The sequence below is a fragment of the Gallinula chloropus genome, assembly GCF_964237585.1.
Source record: "Gallinula chloropus genome assembly, chromosome: 2".
NCBI classification, from domain to species: Eukaryota; Metazoa; Chordata; class Aves; order Gruiformes; family Rallidae; genus Gallinula; species Gallinula chloropus.
In genome coordinates, this window is record NC_140086.1 from 107,888,433 (window position 1) to 107,915,260 (window position 26,828).

The window sequence follows — 26,828 nt, forward strand, 5'->3', positions numbered from 1 at the left end:
GTTTGGAAGGTTAAAGGATTAACTATGTACTGTCATATAGGTATTAAAAGAAATGATAACAATTTTAGTCGTAGAGATGCCTAGCTGCCTTCTGCCTTTGGGTTCACCATGCTGAGGATTTACCGTGCCCTGTGAGGGCAGAGCTGTATGACAATTTAATGAAAATGATCTCCCTGGTTATTCTGTATGAACGCACATTTTTATTGCTACTTCAGCCTTAGCACAGTGTCATTGGAAGAAGCAAGGCCAAAACTCTGATTAATACCAACAGGCATCAAAAGCCTCTATTTCAATGAACTTAAAAATAGAGGACTTTTATATATTGTAAGTCAAGAATTGGGGCATTTTCCTTTCCTCTGCTTGTTTTTATACTGAAAAAAAAGGGGGAAAAAAGACAAAATAACGTGTTTTATTTTGATTTATAAACCTGGGAAGAAAAATAGCATTTGCCTTCCAGCGCAATTAAACAATCATCATTTCAACAGATGAATATTTGCATGAATATGGATACACTGGCCTTTGCACATAGGCTGGAAAGCTGACGAGACTGCTGAGCTTCTGCCAGTGGGTAACTTGTATTTCCTGACCACTAATTAAAAAAGACCTACTTTTCAATGTCAGTTCTAGGGTACCCACTGCAGACAACCACGCAGGAACTTCCCGAGTGTGTGGGAAGATCCTGGGGAAGAGATACCAGGAACAAGATCTGCGCAGGCACAAGAAATATCCATCAGTATCCATTTGCCTGTTGTTTGATTGGACTTTCCGTGTTGTTCACTAAGGTATCCCTCCACAAGAGCCACAGGCTATGCAAAACCTGCCTGACTCCACTAATTTTGCAGTCTTTTGGGTGATTTATACCTGATGAAGAGCTTTACTAGCTCATTTGGAAAAGAAAGGAAGACAGTTATATGAGGGGGGCTTGAGCCAGAGAGACCATGGAGTCAGAACAGATGCCAAAATGGAGATGTCAATCCTGACAAACAGCTATAGGTGGGCTTAGTTTTGAACCAGACAACAGGTGTGTTTTGTATCTCTTTTTTCTTTAAAATACAGTGATGTGTAACTTAAGCAAAATTAAAGCAAATACTACACACACATCATGGCAGCACCAGCAGTTTCCATTCCAATTTAAGCTGAGAAAAAAAAAAAATATTGCCAGAGGCAGCAGTGTAGTCATTCCTACCTACAACCCTTCCTAGAAATTGGAGAGATCTCAGTTTATGAGATCCAGAATCCCATGTGATGGTTGATTTACAGTTTTGCAGTACAGGATAAAACCTTTTTGAAATTACAAGATTGTCGAAACACAACTGAGGTCTAGAGATACCTATACCTGAAGAATTCTTGGGAAGATGTTGTAAATACTCTTTTTCTGCATTTATTTGTTAATTTTTAAATGAAAATGGTACTATAAAAGCTTAGATGTTATCAAGACAATTATTTAACTACACTCCAAATCATCGAAAAATCAAAGGACCAAACGTTGTAAAAGGCAAAATTTAATGATCAGACCTTGGAAGCTACAGGACCTTTTAGGCTTCCGGACTCCCACTTATTTAATGACTTCCATTTATTCCTGACTTGAACAACAGTTAGCAAGAATTTGTGCCTGAGTGTATGACTTAAACACTGGGAAGGCAATATGGTGTCTGGATTTCTCTTACTGCAGTAAGTACTGGAGGTGAGACAAAATAATGTGTCTGACTATCCCTCTAGGCATTTGACTGTCAATATAGCAGAGACAAAAACACTAAAAAAAATAATTAAAAAAAAGGGAAACACTGTATGTGAACTCTGCATGAAATATGTAATGGAGTTAATAGCCTGATACTCAGCTGATTTAAACCAGCATTGTTACGTTACAGTCAAAGAAGCCCTGCCAATTTACTGTAGCTAAGGATGTGATGATTAACTGTTTCTATTGCTTGAAAAAGCACAGAAAAAAAAAATTTAGAAATTCTTGAACAAAACCGAGCAAAAATTTGCTACATCTTACGTATGTGATTCTTAGAAACTGGAAGAAAAGAGCCCTTAAAAAAGTAAACCCAGCAAATTTATTTGTGAATGCTATCTGGAAGTACTAAATAGCTTTCACTGAGTAAACAAGGTTCAGTTCGATACCAGATTATCCATTTTGTGTGAAGCTGAATTCAAATTGCTGCTTTTCTCATTAAAAAAGGGATGTTCCCCTTAGATTAAAAGGAAAGTGGACTATATCAAAAGCTCTTCCAATCCAGTTGAAATTCTTCCCCTATGGTGTTCCTATTCTCAATTCAGACTTATTTCTATATTTATTTAAGAAGTCACTCTTCCAGAATCTCATGATGTCTTTAGCACATGGACAGAGTATGGAGTTTGGTGCCAGGAATGCAGTGGGGAAGGGGGTGAAGTGGGGGGAGAGAGAAAAGGGAGATCTGGGAAAAAAAAACCAACACAAATACACAGAGAAAACAAGCAAACAAATGAACCAAAACACACTGGGCTTCAAAAATGAGCAACCACAGTGGGGTTCCACTGCAATTTGATTATGTAATAACCTCTTTTCTTCCCCCAGAAGGTAATGCAGAGTTGTGAAGTTCCAATGTAATACAGACCATGTTGTTTGTTAGACTGAAAACAAAGTGACAAGCTAGTTATAATGCCAGGCCTGTTTCCGATACTTTGGGAGAAATACGGATGTTATGTGTTGAGTGTCAATTTGAGTTAGTTTTATTTAGTTCTAGGAATAGAAAGGCTTTGCCTGGCTCCCAGGGTGCACACAGCAAAGGTTAGACCCTTTCCATATGCTGAGTTTACTTTAGCTGTAAATTATATGCTGTGATAGAGGAGCAGGGCATTTCTTCAATGAGTGAAGTACTGCCAAATTGGTTTGTAGAGAAGGAACAGCTCTTCTTTAATCTTTTCCTTACTGTTTCTCACGGATCAAATTTTTCCACCTTCTCACCGTGTAGAGTGCCTTACTCTTTAAGACCAATCCCACTGCAGGATATGGTACTGCTGAATTTGAGGAAGGTCTGTCAACTCTCACCATGTTTTAATCGGGGTGGGGGAGGGCAGCAGGGAGTGAGTAAAAAGTTTTGCATAGAATTTAACCTGTGTTTTCTCCATAGTTAAATGTGCTTTGGATGGAAACTAGAGTCAGAGACTGGAGCAGTAGCCACCCACAGAACTACATGGAGAAGTCTGGAGAGTTCTGGTATTTGACATTCAGCATGGGGGTTTGTGTGGATCAGTGTTTAATTAACAGTACCTTGGGCCTTTCTGAATAAAACTACAAAAGACTATTCAACCATGGTTTGTCTTTCAACCAGTCTTGGAATAGGCTTGTTGCATAACAGAAGAACTGTGCCAACTTCAGCTTATTTCTGCCAATGTACTGGGATTGTCATGACCATGCAATGTAATATAAAGACATATTGGTAATTAGGAATACCAGGGAACAGAAGTGAGTTTTGAAACGGTTACTCTACCCATGATTTAAAATAGAGATGAACAAAGAATCCATGACAGATGATTATGTTCAAAATCAATCAGATCGACCACCACTTTGTACGTAACTGACTTTCTACTAAAATAATTGTACAAGGTCTCTGCAAATGGAGAGCCTAGTATACAGATTTTTAAGGGTCTGCTTCTTTTCACTAGCATGTCTTTCTGGGGACAAACGTTTAGGCAATTACTGTAATTATGATAAGAACTCCATTTCCCATATGAAGTACAGAAAATGAGTAGCCACACAGGACTGTATAATTACATTTACTCCCACCCCCGCCAAGAAAATCTTTCACTCAGACAGTATGAGATTGTTTATTTGATACATTAGTGTTAAAATCATACAAACACACATGGAAGAAAATTAGGAATTAAATTATGTCTTCTCTTTGAGTCCCATTAGGGGAGCTGAAGGGAGCAAAGAGAGGACAAAGTAATGTGAACTCAGTGTGAAGGAATGTAGTTAATGTTCCTTATCTGACCTCATGCTGAGCCACAGCACCAGTGCGGAGCAGTTCTTCTATGGCATCATCCTTGTACCCCAGAATGCCCTTCAGGATCTCCACTGTATGCTGCCCAACAAGAGGAGGTGGTGTAGGATGTGACAGAGCAAATTCACTGTATCTGACACCTGGTCCTGTAAAAAAAAAAAAAAAAAAAAGCAGACAGGAGAGAAATTGTTTTCAAGTTTTATGTTTATATTGAATATTTATGAATATATGTTTACGAGTCTATGCTAGTTTAATGGAAAGTATCTCATTTTCACAGCAGTCTTATCAAAGTCCTCATCACAGAAGTGTTACATTCTGGAATTATAGACAAAAAGATTACCAGTTCACAATAATGTATCAATAAGCTAGTTTTAAGTAGTTCAACCAAATGCAGAAACGCTGAATATTCACCCACCATTAAGAAAGCCTTCCCCTTGTTGCCAGTGGTATGTATACTGGGGTGCTCTGAGTCACACAACATCACAGGTCTGCCGCTCTTTACTAGCTGAACAACAATGCCCAGGTAGTGCCCAGCCCACAAAATGGGATGTAGTGCAGAAATCCCCATGATCTGTCTACAACAGGAGGCAGGACAACTGTAAGAATGTGATGAAACATCATGTTAACGTACTGTTACTGATGTCAGAGCAGCGCACCATTGCCAGTTAGCAAGAGCTGAAGAATACTTTCAAAAGTGGAAATCACTTTGGGAAGCTGACAACCATAGGAAGACTTTATATCTATTGTACGCAGTCAAGATGTCACTATTTAGCAATCCTCTGTAGTGAACTGGTGAGAGATTTCAGTGTAGTTCCCTGCAGACAAGTCAGCGTCAGAAGAGAGAATGGGCCACAAATTTACTCTAGGATCCAAACTGAGGCATACACCTAGCATATGTATAGAAAGCCTAACTTTTATAGAGAAAGAGGACAGTAACTTCCCAAATTGTGTTCTTTAATACAAAATACAGCAACCTTTGGTGCTTTGGACATTTGGCAAAAGGGTTACTCTATTCATAGTTGTAGCTTTTATTATATCATAAAAAAGGAATTTATGGAATTAGTTATACATAGTCTTTGCCTATGACCCAAAGCTTTACTTAGAAATGCAAAGAAATACATAGAGAATTTTAATAAGCAGAACAGTTTTTGATTTATTTCTGAACAAATAGGATATCAGCCAGTAAGGTAAATGAACCACAAGAAGAAGGAACCTGCTTTGGTAGGGGGGTTGGACTTGATGATCTCTTGAGGTCCCTTCCAACCCCTTCAATTCTGTGATTCTGTGAAGTCATCCCATAAGGGCATGCATCAGTAGGGTAGTCTGCTACCTGAATTACTACTTTCTTGAGGAGAGATGCTGACAAGGGTAATGCAGCATGCCAAACTAACCCAATTTTTCAAGTCCTGATCAACTGTGGTCAGATGGTTAATACAGTAAAGGTATCTACCTCTAAGCAAAACAAAATGAAACAAAGAGTGCTTAGAACAACAGGTTATATTCAAGCTGATTTGGTACATTCCTGATAAGTATGCTCCTGGAAGATGTCAGGTATGGTTACTGTGTTTAAAAAGGAAAGGCGGTAGAACTGGGGAATTGCAGACAAAGTAATTTATCTTCAAGTTCCATTAAATTCTGGAAGAAATAATCACACTGAAAGTAATTAGGAGATGCAGAACAGCCGACATATATCTATTTACAAATAGTGTAGACTCGATCTCCTGTCTGTCTTCTAGGAGAAGGACTGGAAGTGATGCACATCCCATCTAACTTTAGATTCCAATAGACTAGGTATAGTGGTGTAAACTCCCTTTCGATACATTGCAGATGAAAAGATGCACAGTGTAACTCTTCTGAGGTAGTGGCAATGGTCTAAACTAGCCAGATAAATTGCGATCACCTATGTTTAGGTTTAGATTAGACATTAGGAGAAGTTCTTCACTATAAGGGTGATGAGGCACGGGTTGCCCAGAGACATCGTGGAGGCCCCAGCCCTGGAGACATTCAAGGTCAGGCTTGACGAAGCTCTGAGCAACCTGATGTTGTTAAAGGTGTCACTGCTTACTTCACGGGGGGTTGGACCTTTAAAGGTCCCTTCCGACTTAACGTATTCTGTGATTCTATGTTTGTCCCTAAAGGAGAGGCTAGACAAGTACCTTGGATGCAGGCTTCTAGCATCCAGACATCTGAAGTCAGGTGAGATGACCTTCTGACTACTGTGATGCTGAATCAAGACTTGAGTTTCAGAAATAAAATTATCTGCTATTTTCCATAAACTCACCAAAGAAACATGGTCTAGCTAAATCCAAGGCCAAGTGTAATACTGAGAGGGGAATCATATCCAGAGAACTGCTACCTGGGATCTTCTAAAACAGAAGAATGTTTCAAGTGAGCTCCAGATGAATCTGCTCAGGATGAAGCACTAATCAGTATATTTTTAGTGGGTTGGCTGATGGAACTCAGGTTATACCTGATCAGGTTTTCGAGGACTTCAAGCCAAAACTGACTATGAAACAGATTTCACAATGACCTCTGTGGAGGCTATGCTGGAGAAATGTTCTGATAAAACAGGGTGAAATTCAACAAAGTCAAGGGGAAGGAACTCCATTTAGTTACATAAATACAGGGCAGGGGACAAATAGCAAGGCAAGAATAGTTAGGGGTCATTCTAAATCATAAAGTGAACATAAGTCAACAGCATCATGCTGTTGTGAAAAATGCAAGCATCACACAGAGATGTACAAGCACAAGAGAAGCCCACAGGACACAAGAAGTTATATTTTTGCTCTAGTTAGAGCTAGCAGATCACAGTTGGAACAGTGTCTGATGTTTGGTCCCCACTGAACAACCATCTGGAACACCTGAAGAAGTTCTACAGGACAGCAACCAAAATTATCAGAGAAAATGTGACAGTCTGAACAAAGTGGGATTGTGGGCCAAAGGAGAAATTTCAAAAGCTGTCTTCAAAAACTGTAAAAGCAATCACAACAAAAAACCAACCCTCCACCCCTCCAAAAAAAGCCCAACCCAAAACAACAATGCTGTGACTGTACATCCTTTTTCACATCGATGATGAATGAGAAATAATGGAGTTAAACTGCAACAAAGGAAACTGAAGGTAGGTACCAGAAAATGAACTTTTATAACAGTAGGGAGAGCAAAATGATGAAACAGGCCATGTGAGGAGGCTGCAGAATTCCTCTCACTAAGGTCTTTTGAAGCAAAATTATTCTGGCATAGCTTGATCCTATGAGTGATCCTTGGGGCTTGCTGATAGATTGGATGATCTCTCACAGTCTCTTGCACCTACTAATATTCATGAACGCTAAGAAACAGCTCACAACAAGGATAACTTTTCTATTAACTTATTCCCCTAATTCTCACTTTGAACATTGTTAAATTTTCAGAGGGAATCTCAAGTGAAAGATCAGTACATTTTAAAGGGACAGGTGACATCACTAAGCAGTGTTTGTATTAATTCCACTTCCTAGGACTGGCTGAGGGCTGAATGGGCGCTAGAGCAAGCCACAGGAATGATCCATCTGTGCCAACAGAAATGCTTCTGAAGATAACTTCTGAGCAAAAATGCCCCTTAGAGACTTATTAGTCTAGAAATTGGACACAGACACAAAACTATTAGGCCATTTCTATTAAGAATACAATAATATATAGACATAAAGAAATATTATTTCAGGTGTGTGTATCTGAGAACTCTTTATACCAAGAAATCAGAAAACCCTCAAAGGAACTAGTTTAGAAACTCTACACTTTTCACTGACTTGGGCAAACTTTTGCTACTATAAAAATTGTCTATCTCAAAACCTGGGAATTTTTGCAATGATATCAAAAGACACAGAAGAAAACCTCTAATGAGAGAAAAACAAAATTGACATTAAGTGTACAACAGGCATAGAATGTTTCACACTTCCCAAAGAAATTAATCTTTCAAACTAGAGCACGCTAGAAAATTGTACAGCAATTATAAAACCAGTGTCTTTCTTGAGCTTTTATTGTTCGATGCATCATTCATCATGCTACTTTTCACTTTGATAGAGTTATAAAGTTATCTACATTCATTCAAAGGAGCTACTTGCTAATGATCCATCATTAACGATTCTCTGTTCTTTCCTTGTGTAACTTCTACTTGGCTTCTGTGTCAATTAGGAGGGTGCAAAGCTTGCCAGTCAGGCTTCAGCAATCCCACGCTCCTACTGAACAACGCTCCCAGAGAGCAACCAGCAGAATGCTATGCAAATGCTAATTAAACACAACTGCCTTATGAGGAAACCATCCCTTGAGGCACAGAGAGGTGAACTGCTTTAATTAAGGTCAGAAGCATTTGCATGTGGGTGAGTTACAGGGAGCCTTGCAGATGAAAACAGGCCTTTGCTTGGGTAGAAGCAGAGGTGCTGGCTAGAGGAGGTAAGGCACCTATGCATCCTGGTTATAAGTAGGGCAGTACACGCAACTCAGACGTTAAAGGGACACATATGGGCACCTGAAATAAAAGCTGTGAAGGGATGAGTGGTAACTGTGATTTATTTTTCCCCCGATATATTAAGAGGAGCCCCTTTCTCTTATTGTTTTGACTATCATTACCAGTAAGCCAAAGAGCTGTTTCAGCACATTTAAATTCCAGGATAATCTTCTTTTATTATTGTTGTTATCGCTGTGATTTTGGCAAACTGCTAAAATACATGCTGTGCACACCACACAAAGTACAAGAGTTAACAGTGCAACAACAAATCAAAATTTGTATCAGTTGCAACCACAAGAACTGTACCAAGAAATCTCAAAGACTTCCCCGGAACTTAAACTCAACATCATCTTCATAAGTTCTATTTCTTTGGCACCTATTTTCTATAGTGTCGCCAGGCATAAAACCGAGCTATTAGGCTAAGACACACAAAACACGTTAAAGCACAAGACAAAAATGAGATAAAGCCTCTTGAAATAGGCCCACAGGACAGGCCCTGCAAGAATGAAATGCCTTTTAACAGGTGAAACGCACAGCAGCCTTTGCAGTGTGTCATGGGGCATCGCTGAGGTCTGGCGCTGCAGAAGCAAAGCCAGTTTTACTCCGCAAGTAGCAGAAATTAAAGTTGAATTTCAATTATATGGAAGGTGCAAAGCACAGTATATAAAAGTGGATAAAAGTAATAATCTTTGCTTTGTCCTGACAAATAACAGTCCTGCAGCACTGCGCAGCACTCACTGGATAACACTGCTTCTACAGCACAGGTTAGAGCATATTGAAGCAATCTAACTCAAAACTATCAGGCCTGGGGACAGCCAAGCTCAGGGAAAAGTCGTGATTGTTATTATTCAAGTGGGACAAGGAAAAGAAAGGGGAAGTTTGGGATAATGTATGTGTACACATTCTGCTTGCAACATACCATCTACATTTGCAAAACAGAGCAACAAGAAACCCAACACCACTCATTATTTAGTTCCACCCCAGTTCACAGTGTAGTTTATATACATGTAGGAATCACATGAAAACAAACCAAACACTTGTGCCTCTTCCAATAACACGGTGTTGCTACATAACAGTTTTGCAATTCCAATGAAATATCATCAACAGTCAACAGCAGTGGCTCGGCGCCAATACATTTGCACCCAGATCTCATAAATGCTACAGGTCAAGCACTTGGAGCATGCAATCGGCTGTTTATGAAACTGGCCTAAAGGAGGATCAGCAGGAAACAAGCAGTGACTTTTAAGTTAAGGAAAAAGAAAGCAATACAGACTAAGTTAGGTAAAGAGGCTTTATGGCTGCCATGAAGGATATTTGGGCATTAGACATGATGTGTGCTGGGATATGTTACCAGGAATAAACTATGGGGATGTCATTTTGAGTTTCTGGTCTCTTCCCTTTGGTCCCAGCCATGAATTCTGTCAATCCATTATCCACTGCTGAGAAGATGGTGTTCCTAATCACATAGTACAGCCCAGTTTGGCTACATTGCCTTTACACCAGGCTTCTTACCCTTGATGAAACACAAGTAGAAAAGTACACACTGACAAAAAAGCTCATTGGAAGCCCTGCTAGGACAAGTACTGCACATAGGCTTCAAGGAAATTTTCAGAATTAATGATCTGCTCCATCTTAATGGGGAACTCCCACATTTTTTGATTTCTTACCACAGAACTGAAAGTTCAGGAGCTTGGGGGACTTTTCAGGAATCTATGTAATTGCTGGGAAAAAAATACTTTGCTTTTGCATGACATTAGAGCTGGTGATTTACCTTTTAAGAACAACCCATAATAGATTTGAAAAAAAAGCAATTAAGGAGATAATTTTCAAAGATTTTTTCTCCTTCCCCCACTGTAGCTTCCACTTCCTCCCCCACTTAAAGCACAGCCACACAAAGTGTTCTCTTGGCACTCAGCACCGCAGAGAGGATGGAAAACTTTGGCAGGATGAATAGGAACGAGAAACTGAGAGCGGAAAGGATGGACAAACATTTTCAGAGGGCAATAGAAAAAAGTAAACCTTGTTCTAGGTCCTATACAAACACAGATACAAATAAATCACTAAATAGTAGTAGAAAATAGTAAAATCAGTAGGGTGGTAAATAGTATCAATATTGGAAATTTCTACAAGCCACGTGTTTAACTTTTCTCATTTGATCAATGCTGACAGCCATGGGAGAGCTCTGAGGCCTGACCAATGTCACAAGGGACAAGAATGTGAAAACTGAAGCATTGTCAGGGAAACTAGTTGACCTGCAGAGCATAGGCATAGTTTATGTGTGATAGCCGTAGATGGGTGTCTAAAAATCAGGCCACTTTTAAGCCCACACTTAGGCATCCAAAGCATCCATTACATAATCCTTAAAACCCTTCGCTAAGTGCATTTATAAAAGTACTTTCTTACCTGAAGCTGCATATATAGAAATGCATTTAAAAACATTTTATGTATTTCCTATCAACCAACATCCTGAATATAATTAGTGTAAATACCACTCAACATTTATATAATGCATTTTCAAATTGTCACCATACTAACTGTACCTAATTAATCTTGCATGACTGCTGGAGTAAAGGAAATCATTTATCAGGCATTCTGGTTGCATATTTGAGAGTAATCCTGCATAATTACACCATTCAAATAACGCAATTTTGCAAGAGGATTCTTGGCACCAAAAAGCTTTAAGAACATCGCAGTAAGGTAGCGTCTACTGCTTCCCGCATGTATCACCTCACAAGGCTGAAAATTTGGCCTAACTTATTGTACAGACTCCCCTGGTCCCACTCCTTCCTAAAACTCCCAAAGAGAAGATTCAAAGACAGACAGGAAGGAAGATAACTAGTAAGAATACCCAGAGGTAGCAATTGTAAAGAATCATAAATTCCTTAGGTAATAATATGTAGCTCCATTTCCTAAGGAAACAAATTTACGTGTCTGTGCTGTCTTTCTAATCATCTGTTTGTCTGCCCTGTCCCCGCCACACACAGTAAGTTCTGAACATGTCAATCTCAGCAAAAGCGTAGAAATCCCAAAGAAAATTAAGTTCTGACTGCTGTTGTGAAAATTGGCAATTGCTGAAGGACAGGCACCCAAATTACTGCCCAGATGACATTAAAAAAACCCAAAGAACTCAGCTGTTATATATTCAGCTTGGCTGTGAAAAGGCTTACCAGTAAGCACGGACACAGCTCTGTAAAAGTACATACTGCCCTTCACTGGGGAGACAAGCCATAAAGGACATGAGGGAAGTCCAGGTTACCATAAGGATTACATATAAGGTTTATAAAAATAATGTGAGTCTGAAGGAAAACAATATTTAGTTCCACTGTTCACGGAACTTCTTCTAGACACCTTTTCTACAGTACTGTGGAAAGTGTATTCAGGCTGTGCAAGTCCAAGGTTAGAAGTTACTGACTTGTAGTTTAACATAAATTGCTCTTGAAGAAGGAGCTGAAGAGTAACTGGGAGAAGCCCTGCAAAATTCTAAAAGGAAAAGCCAACAGAGGCAAGCCTAAACTACTGAAAATCCAAGCTAAAAATGTAATTTCTCTCAAGTCATAATCTAATCAATGCAAAACTAGATATATAATCCTACCACCGGATGTGGGTTAACCACGGGACGTGTACCTAATGCAGAAATTACAGGGTGAGGCTGAAAGGCTTGTGCTACACAGGAGGTCAGGCTATATGACCATAATGGTTATTTTAGGGCATAAACCATGAATTTCTGAAACACCCATAAGCAAAATTGCTTCCACACAACAGGTCTGGGGTTAAGATGGCCTACCTGAACATCCTCTAATACTTAGGAGGTCAAGCAACATATTGTTTCATGTGGACATCTCTACTGTAAACCCAAAGGACTTAATTACTGTACCTTAAGGATGGTAATTAGTGAGAAGCGTGCTCCTAGTATGAAACAGGAAAAATCAAAACAGTACCTGAAATGAGCCTCTTTAAGGACAGAGAATTGCCTTGTTGCAACACACTCACATGATCCTGGAAGCTGAATCATGCCCCTGGCTGCGCAGGAAGGCAAGAAGCTCCTTGGGGCCCTCCTACTGAGCCTGCTGAAAACTATTTCCAAGTCCCATGCCTTGTGGTTAGTGTGACCCCGCATATTGGAATAAGACACGCCAGCCAGCCCAGAGAATGCCTGTATCTCCTCAGCACAGCAATTTGTCCTTTCCTATGTCCTGTCTCCAGCTATAGGTTAGATTCTCTGGCTCTTCGGAAACCCCAAAAGTAATCCTCTTGGCCAGCTGTGCATCATCAGAGTGGGAGCAGATGAGCTTTTCCTTGCAGATGAGCTCTTCTTTACTCTTTAGGCAACCAGCTGAAGCCTGGATACCTGAAGTTGATTCTAGTCTCTTAATTTGGGGATGCAAGATGATGCACACTGGAAAACATACACAGCCTGAACCTAAGGCTGGGTATAATTTTCTTTCTAATCCCTTAGTCACCAAACCAGCACTTTTTCAGGGTAGGAGGCTTTAAGCTCTTTCCAAACAACTTGTAAAAATAACTAGTAGTTAAAAACATTTGAAAATGCATTTATCTCTCCCAAACATCCTGCAAGGCTTACAAGTCTGATCTTCCAGTTCCTAGGGGATGTTTTCTGTGGCCTATTCTCGAAGCCTTTGTCTACATGTTTCCGTACTGTTCTGCATGTGTAGATATCAGAACAGGGAACAAATTACTGCACAGAAGAAAAATAATTTTTCTATGTCCCCTTTTTATACCTCTGAAGAATAGACCAGCTCCCAATTACTTGTAATGGGAACTTATGTGAAGATGATATCTGTAACAGCTTCAATGATGCCTCTCTAAGTCTCTTTCAAAACCAGAGGTGTCTGGTTCCACAGGTCTACCTGGCATTCCTGTCTGATGGTATTATAACCCACTGTAACTGCTCCTTTGGGAGCAATAGCTGGTAGCCAGAATAGAAAACGAGCTGGGTGGCAAATGGTTCCTGACAGAAGTAGTCTGTCACATTGCTTTGCTTTAGTTCCCTAACCTCACCACAACTCATCTGTATATCAGTACTGATGATTTATTCATTTATTTATGATGATTAATGTCTTGTGACATCCATCTTAGCCTGTTAAGAAAAGGAAATTGAGAAAGGAAAGCCTTCTTCAGTCCACCTGTAGGAAAATTATTTTCAATAAGACTTTCACATTCACTAATTTTTCCTCAAGAATACCATGCTTTGGCCAAATGATTAAGTCTCGAAAGGGGTATATTGTTATAAAAAGGCAAAGATCAGACAATGAACTAGATATCAAACCATGTGCCTACCATGTGCTGTATACATATTGCCACGCACATTTATTCTTCACGTTTTTAGAGTGTTCCTCTGTGGCCACAGTACACAGGCATATATAAACCTTCACATTTGGAAAATTCAAGTGTCAGTCAATAGTTTCTTGCCTGGTTAGTGACCCACACCGAGTAAGTATCTGCTGAGTGAGTATTAAAATAATGGAAAAAGCCATCAGCTGCAGCACAGCCAAGGAAATTCTGGTGGTTGAAATTCTTCAGCACAGATGACAGCCAGGTAACTCTATGTTTGAGCACCATGGAAATATTTGGAACTCGATTCTCAAGCAAGGCATCTGTGATTAAGTAGGGCTGAGCACTATGCACAGCCTGATCATTCTTCCAAAAGCTCTCCCACTCCACCCTCCATTTACTTCTGCTGTCCCTTGTGCAGCAGAATGAGGCCAGTTCCAGCGCACAGGGACTTTCCCTGGCAAAGGAAGATGAGAAGGGATTTGATACTTTGTTTTAGATTACTTGAAGAACTGCAAATTACATTTTTAGCTCTTTTTGGGTAAGATGCCCAGACTCCTTGAGGCATAGGCTACTAAAAACGCTGGCTGAGTTTCGAAAAGCACTGTGCAATCTGGGACGATGCTGTTTTGGAGTGTCATACTTGAGACATCTTTAAAGGGGCCCAGTTTCCAGAAAAAAAAAAAAAAAACAAAAAAAAAGAAAAAGCTGAGGACATCTGAAAATCTTTCTCTTTCAGGATGTCTCAATTTGCCTGTGCAGAGACATCTGGTATTCAAAGTAGGCAACATGAGTGAATATCCCTTCACTGAACAGGAGAAAGTAAAACTTTAGACATATAACTCCTCTTAGCAACTTTTTTTTTTCCTATTTAAAAGCAATTATCAGTTAATCTTAAATTCTTTAAAGGAAAACAGTGGTTAAATGGGAGCCTGGGAGTGGGACTGGAGAGGGCACACTGCAAATGAGGCCGTTTTTTTTCCACCGATTTGTAAGTGACAATTTGATCAACCCTGTCTCAGTGTGAAGAACTGGGAACAGCTTTTTGGCTTTCCATTGTCTGCTGCCAATGCTTGACATGTGATATTCAGCTCATCGACTTGCAAGTATCAAAGCAGTATGGGGCAAGGGAAACAGCCATTTCAAACCAAGCAGCCTCCAGTTTGTTGGTTGTGTGGGCACACCAACATGAGCGTGTGTATGTCCATTAAGTATAGGCTGGTTCTGTATCTAAGTTCTTGTGGTTTCTAACATTTGCCAGCCTCTACTCCATCAGAAGAGGTTTCAGCGCTGTGTTCTACCCTATAATGGGCAAAAGAGTCAGAAATCATCTCTCCTCGCCCACAAAGACTAGAGTAGGATTAAGAAACAGAAATTTAAGTCAGACACACCCATGAAGAGGAATGAGGCACAGGGTTAGGAAGCCATCCAAAACTCAGTTGCCTATCCCCTTACTAAACTAAACTAAAAAGTCTCTTTTTGCTCAAGAAGACAGCTGAAAAGCTGGGGAACAAAAATTAAAATCAGATTGAAACCAGGCATGCCTGAGCAATATCCCATCTTAAATGTGTGCAGATCAGTTTCATTAAAATTTTTCCCCATTCTCTCTTTTTCCACCTCAGAATACTTTGGCTGTTTCCTTTTGCTCCCCTTTAAAGTGCAAAGCAAAATGCTTTTACTGACGTCGTTTGTAATTTTGAAGCCCTAATCTTAAGCAGCAGGTGCTTAGTTTTAATGGAATTTTTCCATCGCTGAATGTCTGGGAGCATCAGTAGCACCTCCCTCCTACACAGCGCCTCACCTTTGATCCTTTGCCATTTGTACTTGTGGGTTTTCATTTAGTGTATTTCTTCTGCTTTCTGCAATCTGCTTTTTCACTGCAAACCCTTCGACCTCTCCTCTCCTTTCTTTTACCTCATACGATTGGCAAGTGTTGTCTCCTAAAAATCCAAACAAAATATGAAGGGCCTTGCTGCCTCTGGCCTCACTATCTCGCAGCGCTGTGTCTCCTTTACACCGCACTGGCAATTTAAGAGGCCCTTAGAATGGTTCTAAAGATTTGCATCACAAGAACAATTATATTTTAAGTGCCAGAGGTCCTAGGGCTTCTCCACACAAAAAACTGGAACAAAAATTAACAGTTGGTTTCAGTTCATACAATTAGTTATTTTGGAGTAAGTCTGTGTGTGGGCACTTTTGTTCCATACTAACAGTTTTTGTTTCCATTTAATTTTAGCTTTTTGGTTAATCTGATTTTAGTTAATTTTCTCTTATAATTTCCTATTTTGAGTTAATGTAAATGATTTTATACAGGCATAATCTCAAGCAAAATCCAGGAAAAAAAGCATCTGTGCTCAGTCTGTAGTGACATGTCTAAAAGCATGGATTAAAAGTAGCTATGTCAATCCCAGTTTGTAGAAAAAATGGGACTTGCATCCTAACATGAGAACTAGGGATGCTGTAGGAAGCGAATTCTTGTTTTGCTTTGGTGCTGGTAGATTGTTTCCAAATACAGTACAATTTAACGAAGTCTAATCATCAGCTGTTTCTCGTACCCAAGAATGCACCTCCCTAGTTTGTGCTTTGGTCAGTCTTCCAAGTGCAGTGCAGTTGTATTTGGCGATTAAAGAACAATTTATTTTTATCTTCATTTCCCTTTCTATGGCTTGTCAGATACAAATACATATTGGTATACAGGACTTGCTCAAAAGGCAATGATGTGCTGCAGAAATGACCATAACCTTATTCCCTAATAACCTGACACAGACTGAAAACTCTGCCTTTTAAAATATGCATCTGCATTGTGCAGCAGTAAATCACAAGGGCTCACATAGCTTTCTCATAACTAACTTTTAATTGAGTTTTCCATTCTTAAGAAGGGAACCCAATTCCAGAAAGTCATACCAACCACTTCCTTAATCCACAAAGCTCAGAAGCTCTCTTCTGCAGTGACAGCATGCAAAAATGTTTAATGCTAACACAAATACCTTTCATACATTATTCTGATTCTCAGGCTGATTTCTAAGCCAGCTGTTCTCTGCCTGATTCAATGTGCAGATTTCATTTTAAAACACTGAATATTCCCTGGTTACCTGCCATATAAGTAGATCTTACAGGTGTAGGGCATGTTTGTAATGCTTGTTCATCCACTTGCAGGAAAAAAAAAATCATAAACTAAAATACTTCTTGTAGCTTTCCTGTATTCTAATGTTTTTTCCCAACCTTCAGATACCGTATCAACTGAAGAATGCCAGGAATTACTTCATGCTTTATATATGTACCTGTTACTGATTATGTTCATTAATTTCATAGCCAGCTGTTATTTTTGTTTAAAGTAATCCTTGATGGTACTCTTTTTTAATAGACATATAAGAAGAGCTGCTTGCTATGACATACAAACATTTAAAACTACCATGATTATAGATATTACTGCTTTGTTCTTTTTTCACGTATTTAGGGTAACTAGCTTCCTGCTCCTCCTGGGGCTTCTTCCTTGTATGGCAACTTTGACACACAAATACTACTAACTACACCATGAACATACAAGAAGCTAATAATCAACTTATAGTAAGGTCAACCACAGAATCACAGAATCATAGCGTGGTTGGAAGAGACCCCAAGGATCATAGAGTTCCAACCTCAGTACAGGCTGCGGAGTTGCAAACCTAAACAGTTGGACTTGTCTCCTTGCTCTATCACCAGTCAACTCAGTAATCACAGGCAAAACATGTTCCCTTGCCATATCCGTATATTTCCTGCATGGTTTTGATAGCCCTGCGTATTTAGATTATAAAATGTTAGGGACTGCAGTTGTCTCTTTGTTTATACGGTGTCTGACACAACGGGCCCTGTTTTGTATTGGAATGAAATACTAATTTTCTGATATCCTCTCTCCCTGAGCTGCTTCAGAGGAGTATGAACCATTGTCCCAAGTTATATCTGATAAATTGTGCATTACTCTGTTGTGGGAGAGATTTCTTTCTAATCCGAAATCCATCTGTCTTGCTGTGCTGCAAGTGATAGTTTCTGGGCAGAGAGCATACTAATTGCGGGATTAAACTCTTAGCTAACTCTTGGGTGGAAACTCTTTCCCATAATGTGGTAGAAAACACATGTTGGTTTCTGTCTGCAGATCCTTGAACATCACAGCACTGATCCTGACTGGGATATTTAGGTTCTCTATTGAAGTATGTCTGCACAATATAATTCAATTAAAATTAAATAATAACTAGCTATCAAAAAGCATTATTGAGATTTTAGTGGCTCCAGTACCGCTTAGCCAGTTTAGTTGCTCTTTGAAGGCAGAGACAATTGTGCTGAATGTAATGAATTCCTCACCTTCTCCAAATAAGTAGCACACAATCTTAGAGCTGAAAATTTAACTATCATTTTGGTTAACTGTCTTCGGATAGCTGTTATTTTTAGAAACACATATGTTTGTATGTTTTTATAAACACATGAAATATTTTAAATCTAAAGTCCATTTTTATATAATGTTGCACTATAATATCTGCCATTTCTGTAGATGTGCACTTTATTTATTATTCACTGAGGTGAATGACTGACATTATTGATGTGCCACAGACCTCACAGGCAAACTGCAAGAAACAGCTGTTTCTTTTTTTCCCATGGGTACACAGAGGAGGCAGATACCAAACTGCCAGCCACAGATGTGAGAGAAATCTTTCAGAAATTATTCTGCTTTCATCTCACTTCTTAGGGCTCTCCAGTCAAAAGCCATCTTGCCAACAAAATGCTAAACTTTCCATACTGTTAAAATGTAGGTAAAGTGCTGGAGACTGCCCCACGTTTCAAGAAAAGCTAGACTGTCAGACAAAGTTTCTTGTTGGTTTAATCTAATTATTATTGTGGTTGCAGTACAACCATGAGACTTCACAGGCAGTACCACCCAATCAAGAGCTCTCTACTATATTTTGCAATATTTGAACCAACTCCTCAGGCCATAAAGCATTAGTAAACTTAAGGGCAAAGTTATCTGGGTGAAGGATGTGAATGGAGCAGGGTGAGATATGCTAGGGCAATAGATACTTCTTATGCTGAAGAGTTCAGAAAAGCAGATTTACATTTGGGAAAACACAATTCTTCTAGAGCATGGGATTAAGGATGCTAAAGCAGAAGCTGAGGATTCCCATCACCCATTACCACAGCGAGGTCTGTCTTTCCAACTAAACTCTTTCCATATTTCTTTGCCTAGTGCTATTCTTTGTTCCTCTTTGCCAACTAACCACAAGCGGGCAAACCTTCACCCTTTCACAGACACTATGAAAGTTAACATAAAAGCAGAAAAGCACCCAAAGTGGCTCATTACACTAGAACACTCGTTGGCAGTGGTCAAAAGTAGATGCTCTTTAAGGAATATGAGAATATGGCAGGAATATTTAATATTTCCCTGTGATACTTTCCCAGCCTTCAACAATTCACCATCTAGCTCCAGTATCCCACCCTCCTCTTCTGTATACTCCCATGCTCTTCCCAAATCCCTCTCCCTAGTCTCCCATTAACCGACGCCTACTCTGACATCCTGAGGATAATCAACACAAGGAACTTAATATTCTATGAGATAATATATCCCATGTAGCTCAATTATTCATCAACCTCCAATGATCTTTCTTGTTCCCAAAGCCCAAAACTCCCCAAGGCTCCACTGAACCCTAAGCCCTATTTTCCCTCACTCCTTCCGCTCCTTCTCCAAAACCTTCTACTGACCCTAAATATTGTATGCTCTGAATGCTTGATATTCTTCACTATCCACATTTTTCCGGTTTCTTCATTAATCAGTGCACTCCCTCATCTATTTCTTACATAAGATGACTAGTTACACATTGTACAGTGAGAGCAATACTTGAGACTGAGAAAGATTAGCAAGTGCTTCTGACTAAATAGAACATATTTGTTGAATTCTTCATCTGGATTTGTTAGATCTCTGCAGCTGGGATTTATCCTTAATGATAAGCCAAGTAACCCCACTTTGCAGCATCCACTGCAACCCACATATTTTAAGCAGGTGTGGGAAAATTCGGCTAAACACTAATAGCTCCTCAAAGTGCTATCAGAACCTGAATTCAAGCTGAAAGATGTAATGCCAATTTAATAAATAGAGTGAATTTTTGTAATTTCTGTGCCTGGATTATCCAGTCTTCTTAGAGGCCAGCCACAAAGAAACCTAAAACCAGATTCAGATTTTAAAAAAATAAATAGGGTGGACTTATTTAATTTTACATTATTTTGAACTTTCGGTGGAAATGTGTAATTTATCTACATCCATCAGCAATCTTAGTGTACCACAGACTTGTGTATTGGATATGAGAAACAGCTTTTCTTATCAGAGAAATCCAAATTCTGGGGTTTTGGGTGAGTCAGAGGAAAAACATGACCACAGCATCTTCAGTCATTCTCCTAATAGGAGCGGATTCTTTTATTTAAGAGTACATACTTAGCTTCTTCAGTATGGCACTATGACTGGCTAATCCACGTGAGCCTACGCTGCCCCTCCATCTCTATTCCCAACCAACTTTCACTCATAATGTGACTAGAGAGAAATAAGGCCGCATTTTTCACAAATGACTGAGTGGGAACTCAGGATGCTTTTACTTTTGGATCTGAGCTGCTTGTGGTAGCCTTAATTTAAAGAAAGTGCACTCTGCAAAGTTCAGCCTTTAATGCATCTTCAGCTGGGTAACCAAATTCAAAAACAAATCTCTTATCAACTTTGAAAAGTTCATCTTACTCACTATTTTTGTGCTGTAGCTATCTTCTTGTGTAAAACCTTCTGCATCCTTTTGAAAATGTTTTACAATGTCAGCTATTAAAATATATATGTCCTGTTTGGCTTGTAGAAATGGCATACACAGAGAATGAACGTCTGCCTTATATGGTGTGCTTTCCGTGACATGTGGAAACTGCTGTTGAAATATATGGCAAATGACAGCACGCAAATAATCCTTACATCTGTGTACAAGCAAACCCACAAGGTCCACAGAAGCTTCTCACATTGGATATTTTGAAAGTGAGAAAGAAAAGAAAATCACGTTATTTCTCATTAGTTTTGATTAAAGCAGTGGATTATTTTTTAATTCCCATTCATACTAAGGTGTATTTTACAACTGGAACAGTTTTTAATAGGATTCAGAGCCCAGGTTTTAAATTAAGCTTTGACTCGCACTATCCACGACATTTAATTAAAAGACCATAAGTAGTGCTACTTTCAAACAAAAGATTTAGGACCAGATTCATCAAATATTGAATCCTTTAAGCATAGCATAAAATCAATGCAAAGGATTGTAAGAAAAAGTTTAGGAACCAATGTATTTTGATGAATCTGGGCTATCTTTAAGATTTTCCAAGCATTTCAGAAATCAGGTCCTTTTCTGAGAGCCCACAAACTGATAATATAGGGAAAGTAAACTACCGATCACTTAAAATTCTTTTTGTTATTATTTCTGGATAAAAATCACAATGCATATACACAAATAATGTGCTATTTTCATTGCAGTTAGCACCAACTAACAATAACCTTCCAGGGAGAAACTATAGTTAGAGGAAAGGTCTTAAGAAAGGAAGGAAAAAGAAGGGGGAAAGGAGAAAGCAACTGTGAATGGGGAAAAACAAAGGAAGAAAATGTTATTAAGCTTTTAGAAGGACTGATTACATTTATCCAAATCTGAATCCTGATTGAAATATGTCAAAGTCAATATTAGTAATAGCACTGTGACCATGTGGAAAAGTTCTTTGACTGCATTATAGCATTGTAGCAAAGGAATAGTAAGTAATATATTGAGATCAGCCTCTTCCCAGGATTTAGAAATTTTAAATTAAGTGATAGAAACAGAGAAAGGCTGAGGTTTACTAGAAGACTGAACTACAAGGTGTGATAATTCCTGTAAGTGTAAATCAAACACTGTGTGTAATATAGTAACATGCTCTTTAGAATAGTTAAAAAGAGGAAAGGGAAAAAAAACCCTACAGAATTGTGACACAGTGTGCATGAGTACTTGTAAAAACAGTGCTTCTGACGTGACTGTCAGTGTAACCGTATTTCACACTCATTAGTGAACAAAGATTGGAGAAGAAATAAATTCCATACCAAAGCATCTAGATTTCCATTTCAACTGCCTACATGTGCATAAGCATCCCATTTATACATCCAGATGTACTCATATTATATAGATGCATATGTACTTGCATTCATAAAATGAGATGTTTATGAGATAAATACAATTATGCAGCACACATACATTTACTTCTATTAATAAGATGCTGAGATTTTTAGATCTGTGCTGTCCACATGGAGGATATTATTAATAAAAGTAAGCACATGGTTTCAGGTTGCTTCCTTCTAACAAAAGCCTGACCCTTATGAAATGATATCTTGGACATTCCCAGTACAAATCTGATGGGGAACAACCACTGGAAACAGAGCCATAGAATTCTAGCACTTTCACTTACTTGTTATACAGTTTTAGACTAAGTAGTTACAAACCATTTCAACATGTGCTTAAATTGCCCAGTCTCCTCAGCTGTAATACAGTGACAATGAGTATTTGCTGACATCTCTGAGGATGTTGTGAAGACCTAGGTAACGCTTGCCTAGAGCACTGACACAGAGCAGCAGCTAGCATGGTAACCACTATGATTACTAAACTTTCCTTTGAAAAATGATGCTAAACTTATCCTCTGATGAATGCCAATATGCCCCACTGCAACAGACTTGAGAACTTTACACTCAGCAGGTATGTTCAGTTCACATCTCCTTACTGTCCATGATCAGGAACCTGGCTAGGCATGGCACTGTCTCCTTCCCACTCATACATCCTCTTTTCTTTCAGAAAGAAACTAGGGCAGAGGAGAACGAGGCACAAGGGAAGTCCAGATCACAGACAGGGAGGATATTTGGCCAGCTGGATCTGAGAGCTGTGAAGGTCCCTGGGTTGCAGAGAACAGACTCATGGAAACCAGGCATAAAGAGCAGGGGAGGAGGCACTAGGATACCAGAACCTGGAACATGTCATTGCTTCACTGCAATGAGGAAAAAAGATGGCTCAGTGATGAGTAGGTACTCAAGAACTGCAAAGCATGAAATTCATCTATTGTGACCTTTGGGAAACTGTTCTTTGTCCTGTTCCTAGGAAGCAGGGATAATAGTTCTAAAGTGTTTCTCACAATGTTATGGTTTATTATTTTATCTATTGTTTTGATGCAATGAAGACACATTGCTGTATCTTAGGCAAACAGTTACGGTAATATCCGATTAAATTTATGCAAAAAACTTCAACATTGGTAGAAATCAAGAGTCAAACTTACTTTTTAATTTTGTATGAGTTAAAGTAACTACTGTTTGAGACAAAAATGAAAGAGAGTGCTGTGATTACTAAGGGCATACTGCAACACCAGCATGGGCTTTTAACCTCCTTATTTAAAAGAAAGAGAAAAGAAAGGCCACTTTTTCAGCCTCTGTCACATGACTCAGAAGACATTAAACTTCTCCTGTAGTGACACACTTCTAAGAGAAAATGTGACTTTATTACCCATACCCACTGAAAGTACTAAACTGCTATCTCTGTGATGCAGGAACCTAGTCAAGTACCTGCCTGCTACCTACCTACTAGACCAGAACAGAGTCCTTGAAGAGATTTTATGCAAGTAGCCTACAACGGCTTGCAGATGTATCTGACCAAAGATCTTTGAGCCTTTTTCAAAGATCTTTGATCTGACCATTCAGATCTCAATGGTAGTATTTTTGTCTGTCATACATGATGGACTTTGCCTTGAAGTGAAAAACATATCATGTATATAAATAGTCTACTCATCAAGTTTCAATTAACACCTTTTTTTAGCACGACTTACTGTCCTTGTCTCAGTTTCCTCTCAACATACAGATGATAAATCCTGAAGAGGATCATATATTTTAAAGTCTTCCAAAGGACATCTTGTGCAAAGGATGAAATACTAAAAGTAGAGAAAATGAACCTTCATTTTAGCAGACAGTGTGACTTTAAGGCATTAATAGCAAATGCTGAAACACCAACAGGAAACTTTTCCAAAATGGTTATGATTAGATGTTCTAATTCTGTATACTGCCCCGAGGAATTTGAACACCCATTGAAACCAAGGATCTTCCTTTACACAAGGAGACATAAAACATAATCCCATCTACTTTAAGGCAAGTAACTTCCAAGGGATTTGCTACAGCGATTTATTTGCAACAGGTTTGCTGCAATAATAACTTTACACTGCAAGTACACAATGTCTGTCTTTCGCAAAATACTTCCACTTTATTTTCTATCAGAGGGCCACCAAACCTTCGTGCCAGGATTTCATAAAATTAATAAATCTACTTCCATAATCCTTGCTGCTTTTACTGACAAATGTAATAAAACTACAGGATGCAAAACTCTGGAAGCCTACTGGGATTTATTTTCCTTTTTTTTTCTTGACAAGCTTTACAGAGTAGCACTTCTGAGACATGCTCATGTGCTGTAAACCTAATCCTTAGCAATTTCCTCTTTTCTCAAATAACCCAAATATTTTATGAATAGTGAAGGATTTCCTTTATCAGACAACACTTGCTTTTTTTTTTTTTTTTTTTTTTTTTGCATGTGAGTTGTTCTCAAGGAAACACACTTGGAGACAACTGGATGTTCTCAGGTGAACATCTATAAGATGAACAAGATACATGCCTAAGAAAACAGGCAAAACTTGTCAAAGAAGAAATTGTCCTGCAACATAAAGGTAATAAAAGTAATTAGGGAAATGTGGATGATATTGATGGGACTTGAGACCAAGAGAACCTTATTTTATTCTAACCCCACTGTGGAAGGCATTTCAGTGCTACTTATGTCCATCTCTAAAATATTTGCTTTTCTAGTGCAGCAAATTACACATGGATTGATTTTTCAGAATTGATGAGCCAGTGAAGTCATACAGGCTTCCGACATTTTCTGCTCTTATTTGTCATCTCCCCAAAACACAGGTAATGCCCACTATTCCATCTATAACAGAAGGTTTTGCCATATTCATAGAAAAATCACGCTAATGTCCCTGTTTTCCTTAGCTAGGCCTGCATCTCTGCCTCCCTTCTTTAAACTGACCCCATCCTTTGTGGCTGCTGTAGTTTTAGTTGTCAAGTGTGTTAGTGCACACACACACACACACACCTGCCTATAGTGATATCCCATGCTCTCGCAGAAACAATTCCTCAGTGCAAAAGTTACTACAGCTCTGATTCATCTGCTAAAAATTCGGATTTTTGCTGCAGGAAGAGAAGCACAACTGGAACAAAGCATTTAATGAAAAAGCCATCACATTGGTTCCTATCACCTTCCTGCTCCCCCACACAATGGCTGCAATCACAACTCTACTTCATCCTTCTGCTGCTGAGAGACATCCTTGATTTGACTGGGAAGTGGGGAATAGGGCAATGTAAGCACAATACTTCATTATTTCTTGTTTATTCTAAAAGGAACAAGAAAGGGATAAACACAAATCTTGGCTGAGAGGAAAAATTGTTGAGGATTTTTTTTCTTTTTACATTTGGTTACCTACGGGAAGTCTTAAGATAGTCTCAAACTCATTCCTCAGCAAGAAGAAAAACACCTCAAAATTTCCATAAACTGATGAGCAACATTGAAGAAATTAACCAAATTGAAACAATTTTCATTTTGTTACACATCCAGTTCCAAATCAAATATTACAGGAGCACTGAAAACCTCAAGAAAATGACCCATGAGGCATGGAAAACAATTAGCGGGCAAAAAAGGAGAAGTATTCAGTACACCCCTCACCCTAGAAGTCCAAGCCAATTACAGTAGAAATAGTCAGTGATTCAGCACAAAGGTTCCTTGGCAGACTAGTGAGGAAAAGGCAAGACTCCAGCTGGTCACTCAGAGAAAAAAAATGCAATAGTGCATCATAAGGGCAGAATTTGTGTTTGCAGCCCTTAACAAGGGGGACATTTAATTCAGTTCATGTCATTCTTAAAAAGACCTTCTTCATTTATATTTGCTTCTCAAAAACACAAACCTGAAGTGTCCATTCAAAATGGTTTGCTGTCATATAGTCACACAATTCTACACACATCAAGGGTCTTTCCTGTAGCTCAACTCAAAGAGCGATGCAGAGTAGGGTCAAAGAAAGAGCCTCAGGTAATTTCTCTGAATAACAAGTTTAAGGAATCTTTAAGTTAATTGAAAGAAGAAATAATCTGAAAAGGAAGCTTGGGTTTTGGGTGGGGTTTGTTGGTTTCGTTTTTTTTTTTTGGTTGGTTATTGATTTTTTTCTTTTTGTTCTGACAGGGGAGCCAAAACTTGCCTGAGACAAGACAGGATGAGTGTCCTGGATCTGCCCCAGGCCGATCACTCATCAGTTCTTCAATATGCATGAACCATTCTTAAAATGAATCTAAATGAAGCTAAAGATGAGGAAAAAAGATAACGGGGAAGATAAAATAGGGGAAAGAGTGACAAAAAGCGGAGAGAGTACAAAGCTATGGATGGGGAAAAAAGGTCAACTTTTAGAGCAGAAAATAATAGAGAGCAGCAGAGGAGTGTTTGATATGCAAAGTAATGAAAAGGTAACTGAGATGCTTATCAGTGAGATTCTCACTGGAGCAAGAAGACAGCAGATACGATGCAGAGTCATCACTTGTAGCTGAGGAAGTTCATATGATCACAAGAATTTTTCATAACGTGCTCAGCCAACTGTAGTGGACCCCAGGAATAAGGCAGTTAGGAACAGGGGTGAAATAACCGACCTAAGGGACAGTGTGGTAGGAGCCAACAGCTGATTTGACAAAAGACAGCAATAGGGAAAAAGCTTATTTGAATGGACAGTGTCTGAAAAAAGCCAACTGTATAGGCATGAGCTTCACTGATGGACAGCATGATAATGACAAGGAAAACAATTAACTTCAAGGCAGATTCTCACCTTCCTCTGCAATCAAAAGGTCTCTTCCAAGAAGAACAGCTTTTAGCAATAAGTTTATCTTAAAGATAAAGCTGCAGACAGTAAAAAAAATATCCCTTAGGAATATTTAAAGAGCATATGTATGTATAATC

General features: G+C 39.0%; 1 protein-coding gene across 1 annotated transcript in view; it reads right to left on the reverse strand.

The window, feature by feature from the left end:
• Positions 1-604: 604 nt before the first annotated feature.
• SUGCT (succinyl-CoA:glutarate-CoA transferase) overlaps positions 605-26,828 on the reverse strand; it is a gene marked incomplete at both ends in the record, with an annotated part of 338,773 nt that continues 312,549 nt past the window's right edge. The window contains 2 exons of the mRNA XM_084279851.1: positions 605-706; positions 3,978-4,132. Of these exons, the coding sequence (XP_084135977.1) occupies positions 605-706; positions 3,978-4,132 (257 nt within the window). The remainder of the gene's footprint in view (positions 707-3,977; positions 4,133-26,828) is intronic.